The sequence below is a fragment of the Oncorhynchus clarkii genome, unplaced genomic scaffold, assembly GCF_045791955.1.
Source record: "Oncorhynchus clarkii lewisi isolate Uvic-CL-2024 unplaced genomic scaffold, UVic_Ocla_1.0 unplaced_contig_8868_pilon_pilon, whole genome shotgun sequence".
Classification (NCBI taxonomy): Eukaryota; Metazoa; Chordata; class Actinopteri; order Salmoniformes; family Salmonidae; genus Oncorhynchus; species Oncorhynchus clarkii.
In genome coordinates this window covers 19,456-31,912 of record NW_027259010.1, presented here as the reverse complement: position 1 = coordinate 31,912, position 12,457 = coordinate 19,456, and the positions used below count along the sequence as shown (strand labels likewise).

The window sequence follows — 12,457 nt, the reverse complement described above, 5'->3', positions numbered from 1 at the left end:
GAAATAAGGCCATGAGTCTGATATGGTATTAGCTGGTATTAGGTCAACAGGCTAACAGGTAGAAACAGATCCAACTCACCTCACCACAGTAGATACATGTTTTAAACAAACAGACGGCTTCTCTTTAACATATGGCAAGCAGAAGTCATCCTTGCTTTGGACCATGTCAACACGTTTTAATTTGACATACACAATTTTTGTAGTTCTAATGTATGTTCTATGTATGGCTTATGAATGTGTTATGGAGCCCTTATGTACAGTTATGGGGTTCTACTGGTCCGGAACATCTGCTGTGGTGGGATAGGAACCAACCTGACTAAGTCCCTGGACCCGAAGGAAAAACGAGAAAAAGGGACACGATGGAACCAACCTCTTCCACAGTGCATCATGGCAGCTCTCCTGAGTAGAGCTCTCTCTAATCAGAGAAACGTTTACTCTACAGTAGGAAAGCATCATCATCATCACGTGAGTGGGATGTGTCGCTAGTGCTGTGTGTTTCACTTTGGGTTGGATGTATTTATACATGTACTTGGTCAGAGGAGGAGGTGCCGTGGGGGTCCAGGAAGGAGGTGCGGAGGGAGCCCAGGTCATCCAGTGTCTCCTGGGCCGTCTGCCTCAGGGCCGGGTGGCGGCTGGAGGTGGCCAGCATGCGTATGCGCTCCAGTGGAAGAAGGGGGTCGTCCAGCAGCAGCCCGGGCCCCACCAGGGCCTCCTCCAGCAGCACTGACTGGAGCAGCCGCAGGGCGTGGAGGCAAACCTCAGAGTCCCCATCTCAGGAGGGGAAGAGACAGCAAAAAGAGAGAGATAGAATGAAACAGAAAGGGTGAGGGAAGAGAGGATGGGCAGAATCAGACAGAAACAGCATGAGAGGAAGGGAAAGAGAGAGATAGAATGAAACAGAAAGGGTGAGGGAAGAGAGGATGGGCAGAATCAGACAGAAACAGCATGAGAGGGAGGGAAAGAGAGAGATAGAATGAAACAGAAAGGGTGAGGGAAGAGAGGATGGGCAGAATCAGACAGAAACAGCATGAGAGGGAGGGAAAAGAGAGAGATAGAATGAAACAGAAAGGGTGAGGGAAGAGAGGATGGGCAGAATCAGACAGAAACAGCATGAGAGGGAGGGAAAAGAGAGAGATAGAATGAAACAGAAAGGGTGAGGGAAGAGAGGATGGGCAGAATCAGACAGAAACAGCATGAGAGGAAGGGAAACGAGAGAGATAGAATGAAACAGAAAGGGTGAGGGAAGAGAGGATGGGCAGAATCAGACAGAAACAGCATGAGAGGAAGGGAAAAGAGAGAGATAGAATGAAACAGAAAGGGTGAGGGAAGAGAGGATGGGCAGAATCAGACAGAAACAGCATGAGAGGAAGGGAAAAGAGAGAGATAGAATGAAACAGAAAGGGTGAGGGAAGAGAGGATGGGCAGAATCAGACAGAAACAGCATGAGAGGAAGGGAAAAGAGAGAGATAGAATGAAACAGAAAGGGTGAGGGAAGAGAGGATGGGCAGAATCAGACAGAAACAGCATGAGAGGGAGGGAAAAGAGAGAGATAGAATGAAACAGAAAGGGTGAGGGAAGAGAGGATGGGCAGAATCAGACAGAAACAGCATGAGAGGGAGGGAAAAGAGAGAGATAGAATGAAACAGAAAGGGTGAGGGAAGAGAGGATGGGCAGAATCAGACAGAAACAGCATGAGAGGGAGGGAAAAGAGAGAGATAGAATGAAACAGAAAGGGTGAGGGAAGAGAGGATGGGCAGAATCAGACAGAAACAGCATGAGAGGGAGGGAAAAGAGAGAGATAGAATGAAACAGAAAGGGTGAGGGAAGAGAGGATGGGCAGAATCAGACAGAAACAGCATGAGAGGGAGGGAAAAGAGAGAGATAGAATGAAACAGAAAGGGTGAGGGAAGAGAGGATGGGCAGAATCAGACAGAAACAGCATGAGAGGGAGGGAAACGAGAGAGATAGAATGAAACAGAAAGGGTGAGGGAAGAGAGGATGGGCAGAATCAGACAGAAACAGCATGAGAGGAAGGGAAAAGAGAGAGATAGAATGAAACAGAAAGGGTGAGGGAAGAGAGGATGGGCAGAATCAGACAGAAACAGCATGAGAGGAAGGGAAAAGAGAGAGATAGAATGAAACAGAAAGGGTGAGGGAAGAGAGGATGGGCAGAATCAGACAGAAACAGCATGAGAGGAAGGGAAAAGAGAGAGATAGAATGAAACAGAAAGGGTGAGGGAAGAGAGGATGGGCAGAATCAGACAGAAACAGCATGAGAGGGAGGGAAAAGAGAGAGATAGAATGAAACAGAAAGGGTGAGGGAAGAGAGGATGGGCAGAATCAGACAGAAACAGCATGAGAGGGAGGGAAAAGAGAGAGATAGAATGAAACAGAAAGGGTGAGGGAAGAGAGGATGGGCAGAATCAGACAGAAACAGCATGAGAGGGAGGGAAAAGAGAGAGATAGAATGAAACAGAAAGGGTGAGGGAAGAGAGGATGGGCAGAATCAGACAGAAACAGCATGAGAGGGAGGGAAAAGAGAGAGATAGAATGAAACAGAAAGGGTGAGGGAAGAGAGGATGGGCAGAATCAGACAGAAACAGCATGAGAGGGAGGGAAAGAGAGAGATAGAATGAAACAGAAAGGGTGAGGGAAGAGAGGATGGGCAGAATCAGACAGAAACAGCATGAGAGGGAGGGAAAAGAGAGAGATAGAATGAAACAGAAAGGGTGAGGGAAGAGAGGATGGGCAGAATCAGACAGAAACAGCATGAGAGGGAGGGAAACGAGAGAGATAGAATGAAACAGAAAGGGTGAGGGAAGAGAGGATGGGCAGAATCAGACAGAAACAGCATGAGAGGAAGGGAAAAGAGAGAGATAGAATGAAACAGAAAGGGTGAGGGAAGAGAGGATGGGCAGAATCAGACAGAAACAGCATGAGAGGAAGGGAAAAGAGAGAGATAGAATGAAACAGAAAGGGTGAGGGAAGAGAGGATGGGCAGAATCAGACAGAAACAGCATGAGAGGAAGGGAAAAGAGAGAGATAGAATGAAACAGAAAGGGTGAGGGAAGAGAGGATGGGCAGAATCAGACAGAAACAGCATGAGAGGGAGGGAAAAGAGAGAGATAGAATGAAACAGAAAGGGTGAGGGAAGAGAGGATGGGCAGAATCAGACAGAAACAGCATGAGAGGGAGGGAAAAGAGAGAGATAGAATGAAACAGAAAGGGTGAGGGAAGAGAGGATGGGCAGAATCAGACAGAAACAGCATGAGAGGGAGGGAAAAGAGAGAGATAGAATGAAACAGAAAGGGTGAGGGAAGAGAGGATGGGCAGAATCAGACAGAAACAGCATGAGAGGGAGGGAAAAGAGAGAGATAGAATGAAACAGAAAGGGTGAGGGAAGAGAGGATGGGCAGAATCAGACAGAAACAGCATGAGAGGAAGGGAAAGAGAGAGCGAGAGAGAGAGAGAGAGAAAGAGAGAGGGAGAGAGAAAGAAAGAGAGAGAGAAGGAGAGAGAGAAAGAGAGAGAGAGAATGAGAGAGAGAGAAAGAACAGAGACAGAGAGGAGAGAGAGAGAGAAAGAGAGAGGAGAGAGAAAAAGAGAGAGAGAAAGAGAAATATACAGTCTTAATCCTCCTAACTGACCACAACACGAGTCCTTCTTCGCTGATCTGAGTTAAACACACTGATGCCAGCTCTCTGACCTCTGATTCAGGCTCTGTCTTTCGGACACACACTGGACTCTTGGACGATTAGCCCCATTGTGGGCAATAAGAGATCCAAATTAACAAACAAACGCTTTTGAATGCACACATTTTATAACGCCACATACAAAGCACACAAGCCCACCCCTCACACCCCTCTTACCTTCCAAAAGGGTCCAGATGAGAGAGAGAAGTCCTGGAAACTCCCTGATATACTTCAGTCCCTTTACACTGATACTGACATTATACAAAGCCATCAGCATCAACCTGTAACACAGAGAAACTACAATAACCACCATCATTCATCCACTTGCAGATAAATTACAACAACCATCAGCATCCACTTGCAGATAAACTACAATAACCATCATCATTCATCCTCTTGCAGATAAACTACAATAACCATCATCATTCATCCACCTGCAGATAAACTACAATAACCATCATCATTCATCCTCTTGCAGATAAACTACAATAACCATCATCATTCATCCACTTGCAGATAAACTACAATAACCATCATCATTCATCCACCTGCAGATAAACTACAATAACCATCATCATTCATCCACCTGCAGATAAACTACAATGGACATCCACATCCACCTGCAGAAAAACTACAATAACCATCATCATTAATTTACCTGCAGAAAAACTACAATAACCATCATCATTCCTCCACCTGCAGAAAAACTACAATAACCATCATCATTAATTTACCTGCAGAAAAACTACAATAACCATCATCATTCCTCCACCTGCAGAGAAACTACAATGCCTAGTTAATTTATTATTGTAGGTATCATTTGATCTGGATTCAGATGGCTGTGTGTATTGATGTTGAGTGTGTGTTGGGTCGGCCAACATAACTGCTGAGGAGACCGTGTGTGTGTGTATGATTATTAATGTGAGTGATTTAGAAGTCCTCCAGTCTTACACTTTGAGTTTGGGGAAGACCCCAGGCTTCAGGAGCTCCAGCAGCTGCATCAGAGTCTCCAGGAGGACGTGGGCGGAGCTGGACAGGTAGTCCCGCCCACACGTCACCGCCGCCACGTCTGAGTGGACAATCAAACAGCAGAGAGGTCACCGATTGGAGAGCTAAAGATGATAACGCTGAGCAGGGTGTGCCATTTATTATAAACTGGGTGGTTCCAGCCCTGAATGCTGATTGGCTGACAGCCGTGGTATATCAGACCATATTTCACAGGTATGACAAAACGTTTATTTTTTCTGCTCTAATTACATTGGTAACCAGTTTATAATAGCAATAAGGCACCTCGGGGGTTTGTGGTGTATGGCCAATATACCACGGCTAAGGGCTGTATCCAGGCACTCGTAAGAACAGCCCTTAGCTGTGGTATATTAGCCATATACCACGCCCCCTCATGCTTTATTGCTTAATTATATGATGCAAAATATGTTATATAACACAGCATAGACTGGAATAACTCACAGTGAGATGGTGTAATTATAAACTGTGGTTATCAAAATACATTCAGTAGACAGTTTGGATGCCATGGTGACATAGCCGCACACTCACTGGTGACGACTCCGGCCATGGTGACATAGCTACACACTCACTGGTGACGACTCCGGCCAGCGCCAGAACAAACTGCTGCTCATGGGAGTTGGAGTCTTGCTGCTCGGCCTTGGCCTCCCCATCCAGAGACTTGACAAAGCTCTCCAGGGTCTGGCCCGCCACGCTCAGGAAGGACTGCAGCTTACCCTACAATTAGAGTAATGAGGCAGGGTCAGAGGTGGCCAGAGGGAAAGGGGAGGAATTAAGGAGGGGAACAAGGAGGATGATGGAAGAGGATAAAGGCAAAGAGAACCAGGATATGGACTGTAGTTTATAGAGAACCAGGACATGGACTAGAGTTTAAAGACAACCAGGACATGGACTAGAGTTTAAAGAGAACCAGGACATGGACTAGAGTTTAAAGAGAACCAGGACATGGACTAGAGTTCAAAGAGAACCAGGACATGGACTAGAGTTTATAGAGAACCAGGACATGGACTGGAGTTTAAAGAGAACCAGGACATGGACTAGAGTTTAAAGACAACCAGGACATGGACTAGAGTTTAAAGAGAACCAGGACATGGACTAGAGTTCAAAGAGAACCAGGACATGGACTAGAGTTTAAAGAGAACCAGGACATGGACTAGAGTTTAAAGAGAACCAGGACATGGACTAGAGATCAAAGAGAACCAGGACATGGACTAGAGTTTAAAGACAACCAGGACATGGACTAGAGTTTAAAGAGAACCAGGACATGGACTAGAGTTTAAAGACAACCAGGACATGGACTAGAGTTCAAAGAGAACCAGGACATGGACTAGAGTTCAAAGAGAACCAGGACATGGACTAGAGTTTAAAGAGAACCAGGACATGGACTAGAGTTTATAGAGAACCAGGACATGGACTAGAGTTCAAAGAGAACCAGGACATGGACTAGAGATCAAAGAGAACCAGGACATGGACTAGAGTTTAAAGAGAACCAGGACATGGACTAGAGTTTAAAGAGAACCAGGACATGGACTAGAGTTTAAAGAGAACCAGGACATGGACTAGAGTTTAAAGAGAACCAGGACATGGACTAGAGTTCAAAGAGAACCAGGACATGGACTAGAGTTTAAAGAGAACCAGGACATGGACTGAGTTTAAAGAGAACCAGGACATGGACTAGAGTTTAAAGAGAGGACATGGACAGGAACCAGGACATGGACTAGAGTTTAAAGAGAACCAGGACATGGACTAGAGTTTAAAAAGAACCAGGACATGGACTAGAGTTTAAAAAGAACCAGGACATGGACTAGAGTTTAAAGACAACCAGGACATGGATTAGAGTTTAAAGAGAACCAGGACATGGACTAGAGTTTAAAGACAACCAGGACATGGACTAGAGTTTAAAGAGAACCAGGACATGGACTAGAGTTTAAAGACAACCAGGACATGGACTAGAGTTTAAAGAGAGCCAGGACATGGACTAGAGTTCAAAGAGAACCAGGACATGGACTAGAGTTTATAGAGAACCAGGACATGGACTGTAGTTTAAAGAGAACCAGGACATGGACTAGAGTTTATAGAGAACCAGGACATGGACTAGAGTTTAAAGAGAACCAGGACATGGACTAGAGTTTATAGAGAACCAGGACATGGACTAGAGTTCAAAGAGAACCAGGACATGGACTAGAGTTTATAGAGAACCAGGACATGGACTAGAGTTCAAAGAGAACCAGGACATGGACTAGAGTTCAAAGAGAACCAGGACATGGACTAGAGTTTATAGAGAACCAGGACATGGACTGTAGTTTAAAGAGAACCAGGACATGGACTAGAGTTTATAGAGAACCAGGACATGGACTAGAGTTCAAAGAGAACCAGGACATGGACTAGAGTTTATAGAGAACCAGGACATGGACTAGAGTTCAAAGAGAACCAGGACATGGACTAGAGTTCAAAGAGAACCAGGACATGGACTAGAGTTTATAGAGAACCAGGACATGGACTAGAGTTTATAGAGAACCAGGACATGGACTAGAGTTTAAAGAGAACCAGGACATGGACTAGAGTTTAAAGAGAACCAGGACATGGACTAGAGTTTAAAGACAACCAGGACATGGACTGGAGTGGAAAGCATCAGATGAGTGCTGACCCCTGAATCTTTATTTAATCAGGTAGGCCAGTTTAGAGCAAGTTCTCATTTACAACTGCGACCTGGCCAAGATAAAGCAAAGCTGTGTGACACAAACAACAACACAGAGTTACACATAAACAAACGTACAGTCAATAACACAAATTAAATAAACATCAAAAAATCTATGTAATCTATGTAAATTGACCCCTAGGCCATCGGTACTTCTGTGTCGGCGCTATAGAGTAAAACACCACCAAGTCTATTAAAGAGTGTGATGAAGCTACTGTCATCATGTTATAACTATCCAGTCCTCTCAGATCTCCACAGGTGTGATAAAGCTACTGTCATCATGTTATAGCTATCCAGTCCTCTCAGATCTCCACAGGTGTGATGAAGCTACTGTCATCATGTTATAACTATCCAGTCCTCTCAGATCTCCACAGGTGTGATAAAGCTACTGTCATCATGTTATAGCTATCCAGTCCTCTCAGATCTCCACAGGTGTGATGAAGCTACTGTCATCATGTTATAGCTATCCAGTCCTCTCAGATCTCCACAGGTGTGATGAAGCTACTGTCATCATGTTATAGCTATCCAGTCCTCTCAGATCTCCACAGGTGTGATGAAGCTACTGTCATCATGTTATAGCTATCCAGTCCTCTCAGATCTCCACAGGTGTGATAAAGCTACTGTCATCATGGTATAGCTATCCAGTCCTCTCAGATCTCCACAGGTGTGTAAGCGGCTAGGGGTTGGTTTGGAATTGGGTGAAAGGTTTTGTAAGGTCTGTGGATGAATGCCTCTCACATCAGCCAGGATGTCTTTGACTGCCTCCTCCTTACTGGAGGTGCTCCACAGCAGGGTGCAGGAGGCAGCCCCCAGCCCAGTACAGAACTCAGCCTGCTGCTGCAGCTGCTCCCGACTCTCCCACAGCTGCTCCCTCAGAACAAGCTTCTCCTGCAGGGGCATGCAGCAGACAGGTTAACATGATGACACACACACTTACACTCAGACACACACACACACTTACACGCATACACACACACTTCCACTCAGACACACACACTTCCACTCAGACACACACACACTTCCACTCAGACACACACACTTCCACTCAGACACACACACTTCCACTCAGACACACACACTTCCACTCAGACACACACACTTACACTCAGACACACACACTTACACTCATACACACACACTTACACTCAGACACACACACACTTACACTCAGACACACACACTTACACTCAGACACACACACACACTTACACGCATACACACACATACTTACACGCATATACACACACACTTACACGCACACACACACACACATACTTGTCCCAGGAACCATCTTCTCTTGGTCTACAAGTGAGGCCTTAAGACATACTCTGACACACACAATGTTACCTAGGGAACAGGTTACCTCTCTCTTTATCTCTCATCTCTCTCTCTTTAATATCCCTCCATCTCTCACCCCTCTCTCTTTAATATCTCTCCATCTCTCACCTCTCTCTCTTTAATATCCCTCCATCTCTCACCTCTCTCTCTCTAAAATCCCTCCATCTCTCACCTCTCTCTTTAATATCCCTCCATCTCTCACCTCTCTCTCTTTCTGACACTCGCTCTGCGCTGCGTCCAGGCGAGAGCGGAGGTGCAGACACTCCTGTCTCAGTTGCTCCTGCTCCTGACCAAGGCGCTCCTTCACTACACACACACACACACAATTTTCCCTTTCACTGTTTAGGCTATTTCCCAATACAAACATTCATGTTATTCATTATCAGCCTACTTGTATGATAACATCCGCGTAGAGCCGTTTCAAGGGCAGCTTACTTGTCTCTGCAGCACGGGCTTTCTGCAGCATCTCAATCAGGTCTCCATTCACTACTTTGGGTAAGAACTCTCGGAGCTGCATGACCTCTGTAGTCAATCTCTCCAAGTCTCTTTTTCTGATTTGGACCAGGCCATCTCGGCTGTCAACCTAGAACAGAAAATCAATAGCCAGTCATGTGCATAAATGTTTTGTTACAGCTTTTACTTGATTTTTGCAAGGTGTGGCTTATTTTTGCCAATGTGCCAGGCAAATACACTACTGTTCAAAAGTTTGTGGTACTTAGAAATGTCCTTGTTTTTGAAAGAAAAGCACATTTTTTGTCCATTAAAATAACATCAAATTGATCAGAAATACAGTGCAGACATTGTTAATTAAGGCCAGCATCCCTGAGCCGCCTCTTCACTGTTGACGTTTAGACTGGTGTTTTGTACTATTTAATTATGCTGCCAGTTGAGAACTTGTGAGGCATCTGTTTCTCAAACTAGACACTCTAATGTACTTGTCCTCTTGCTCAGTTGTGCACCGGGGCCTCCCACCCCTCTTTATTTTCTGGTTAGAGCCAGTTTGTTGCTGTTCTGTGAAGGGAGTAGTACACAGCGTTGTACGAGATCTTCAGTTTCTTGTCAATTTCTCGCATGGAATAGCCTTCATTTCTCAGAACATGAATAGACTGACGAGTTTCAGAAGAAAGGTCTTTGTTTCTAGCTATTTTGAGCCTGTAATCGAACCCACAAATGCTGGTGCTCAGGATACTCAACTAGTTTAAAGGCCAGTTTTATTGCTTCTTTAATCAGTCAACCGTTTTCAGCTGTGCTAACATAATTGCAAAATGGTTTTCTAATGTTCAGTTAGCCTTTTAAAATTATAAAATTGGATTAGCTAACACAACGTGCCATTGGAACACAGGAGTGATGGTTGCTGATAACGGGCCTCTGTACGCCTATGTAGATATTCCATTTAAAAAATCTGCCGTTTCCTGCTACAATAGTCATTTACAACATTAACAATGTCTACACTGTATTTCTGGTCAATTTTATATTATTTTAATGGACACATTTTTTTTGCTTTTCTTTCAAAAACAAGGACATTTCTAAGTGACCTCAAACCTTTGAACGGTAGTGTATGTGTATGCAGTAGTCATATCTGTAGTCTCCCTAGGCACAAAGGGTGCCTTCACAATGTGAACAATGCTCCTCGTGCTGTTGCCCGAGGTCTGGGATTTCCTGAGACTATCATATCTGTAATATTAGGTGGTATGCAGTAGGCATATCTGTAATTTTAGGTGGTGTGCAGTAGTCATAGCTGTAATATTAGGTGGTATACTGTAGTCATAGCTGTAATATTAGGTGGTATGCAGTAGTCATAGCTGTAATATTAGGTGGTATGCAGTAGTCATAGCTGTAATATTAGGTGGTATGCAGTAGTCATAGCTGTAATATTAGGTGGTATACTGTAGTCATAGCTGTAATATTAGGTGGTATGCTGTAGTCATAGCTGTAATATTAGGTGGTATGCAGTAGTCATATCTGTAATATTAGGTGGTATGCAGTAGTCATATCTGTAATATTAGGTGGTATGCAGTAGTCATAGCTGTAATATTAGGCGGTATGCTGTAGTCATAGGTGTAACATTAGGCGGTATGCAGTAGTCATAGCTGTAATATTAGGTGGTATGCTGTAGTCATATCTGTAATATTAGGTTGTCATTTAAGAGTCCCTGTATGCATACAGATCACTAGAAGCAGACCATCTTTGCTAGCTCTGAAATAGTTATTGCAGGTCTGGCATCTAGTGGACAAATCTGAAAATTACAATGTAAATGTCAGGACAAGGACGGACAGAACTTTCAGGTAAATTATCTCTTCACACGACAAATAACGGACTCGCTCCTGACCAGACCGAAATAGTAACCTAATCCAACATTACTCGACCTACAAGGCTAGCTGACAGTGACTCTTCAACTTTGTTTGCTGAGATGGTTGTTACAAAGAGAGAACTTACTTGTGAATAAGTAGTAACTTCATCGTCATGTAAGTAAGTACCTGTGTATTCGTGTCTGGTTAGCTCTTGTTAGCTAATTACAGTAGCCAGCGGTAGCTAGCAAACGTGCAGCTTCATGGAAGCTAATCTGCGAGCTCAATATTTTTGTTTTACTATAGTGATAGTCAAAAATATGATATAAATACCTTTCCTTTCTTGCACAAAGCCCACATCTTTGTGTCTATGAATTGAGTCATTTTTAATTTATCTGAGGTTTGTTTTGAGATGAGTTTAGTGCACTTGTCACTAGTGATGGGCATTCCGAGTCTTTTCGGTGAGCAGAGCCGGCTCATTTGGCTCCGTTCAGGTAAAAGAGCCGGCTCATTTGGCTCCGTTCAGGTAAAAGATTCGGCTCATTTGGCTCCGTTCAGGTAAAAGAGTCGGCTCATTTGGCTCCGTTCAGGTAAAAGAGTCGGCTCATTTGGCTCCGTTCAGGTAAAAGAGCCGGCTCATTTGGCTCCGTTCGGGTAAAAGAGCCGGCTCATTTTGCTCCCAAATGGCTCCTCGTTCAAAATGTTTAAATATATCTAGAACCAAGGAAAACGTGCAAATGTCCTATGTAAATCACAAAAGTAGGCTACCATTATGTCAGATCGTGAAATGCGTGTTCAAATGCATTTTTACCTGGATAAATTATTCAGTTCTTTTAAACGCACTGCACATTTTTAGGATGGACCAGAATGACGCGCTCTCCCCACTATTGATTGTTTCTGCAGTGAGAATTCACCCTCTTTAGATAATTATTTAGTAACTTATTTACAGGTAAATTGTTTTGAAAAAAACTGTTTGTAGCTGTATGTACATCACCAAAAAGAGCCGTTTGTTTTGCTCAAAGGTTTATTGGTGGAATGTTTAATTACTCCAGCATAATTTCCAATAATCATACATAATCTCTATGCAACGGCACTGTTTCACTAGGACACCAGTATCTTTTGTAAAGATACACCCACCCCCAAACATCTTCCTGCACTATGACCCCTGGGCCCTGACCTACATCATGTCACGTTTGACCTTTCTAGCTTCCAGTGGGCTAGCTACAGTTCAGTTTCAAGAGTTCCTCCGTCATGTACTAAACATCTACAGTACTCGCTGTATATTTGACCTCTCTCTCACGGTTCAAATGTCTCATTCTCTCTGGTCGTGCTGTTGTTAAAGTGTACGAACGCAGTACGGCGGCTGGACCTCCTAAACAAGAAATTGTATGTCTGAGACCAGCCCCTCACGCCTCATG

At 44.2% G+C, this 12,457-nt stretch overlaps 1 protein-coding gene across 1 annotated transcript; it reads right to left on the bottom strand.

The window, feature by feature from the left end:
• Positions 1–517: 517 nt before the first annotated feature.
• On the bottom strand, positions 518–11,519 carry LOC139399418 (heat shock factor 2-binding protein-like). The gene is made up of 8 exons (XM_071144826.1): positions 11,373–11,519; positions 9,187–9,334; positions 8,954–9,057; positions 8,152–8,301; positions 5,288–5,432; positions 4,644–4,761; positions 3,870–3,973; positions 518–771 (listed from the first exon to the last, which is right to left on the bottom strand). The coding sequence occupies exons 1-8, from the start codon at positions 11,517–11,519 to the stop codon at positions 518–520; spliced, it is 1,170 nt and encodes a 389-aa protein (XP_071000927.1).
• Positions 11,520–12,457: the final 938 nt, after the last annotated feature.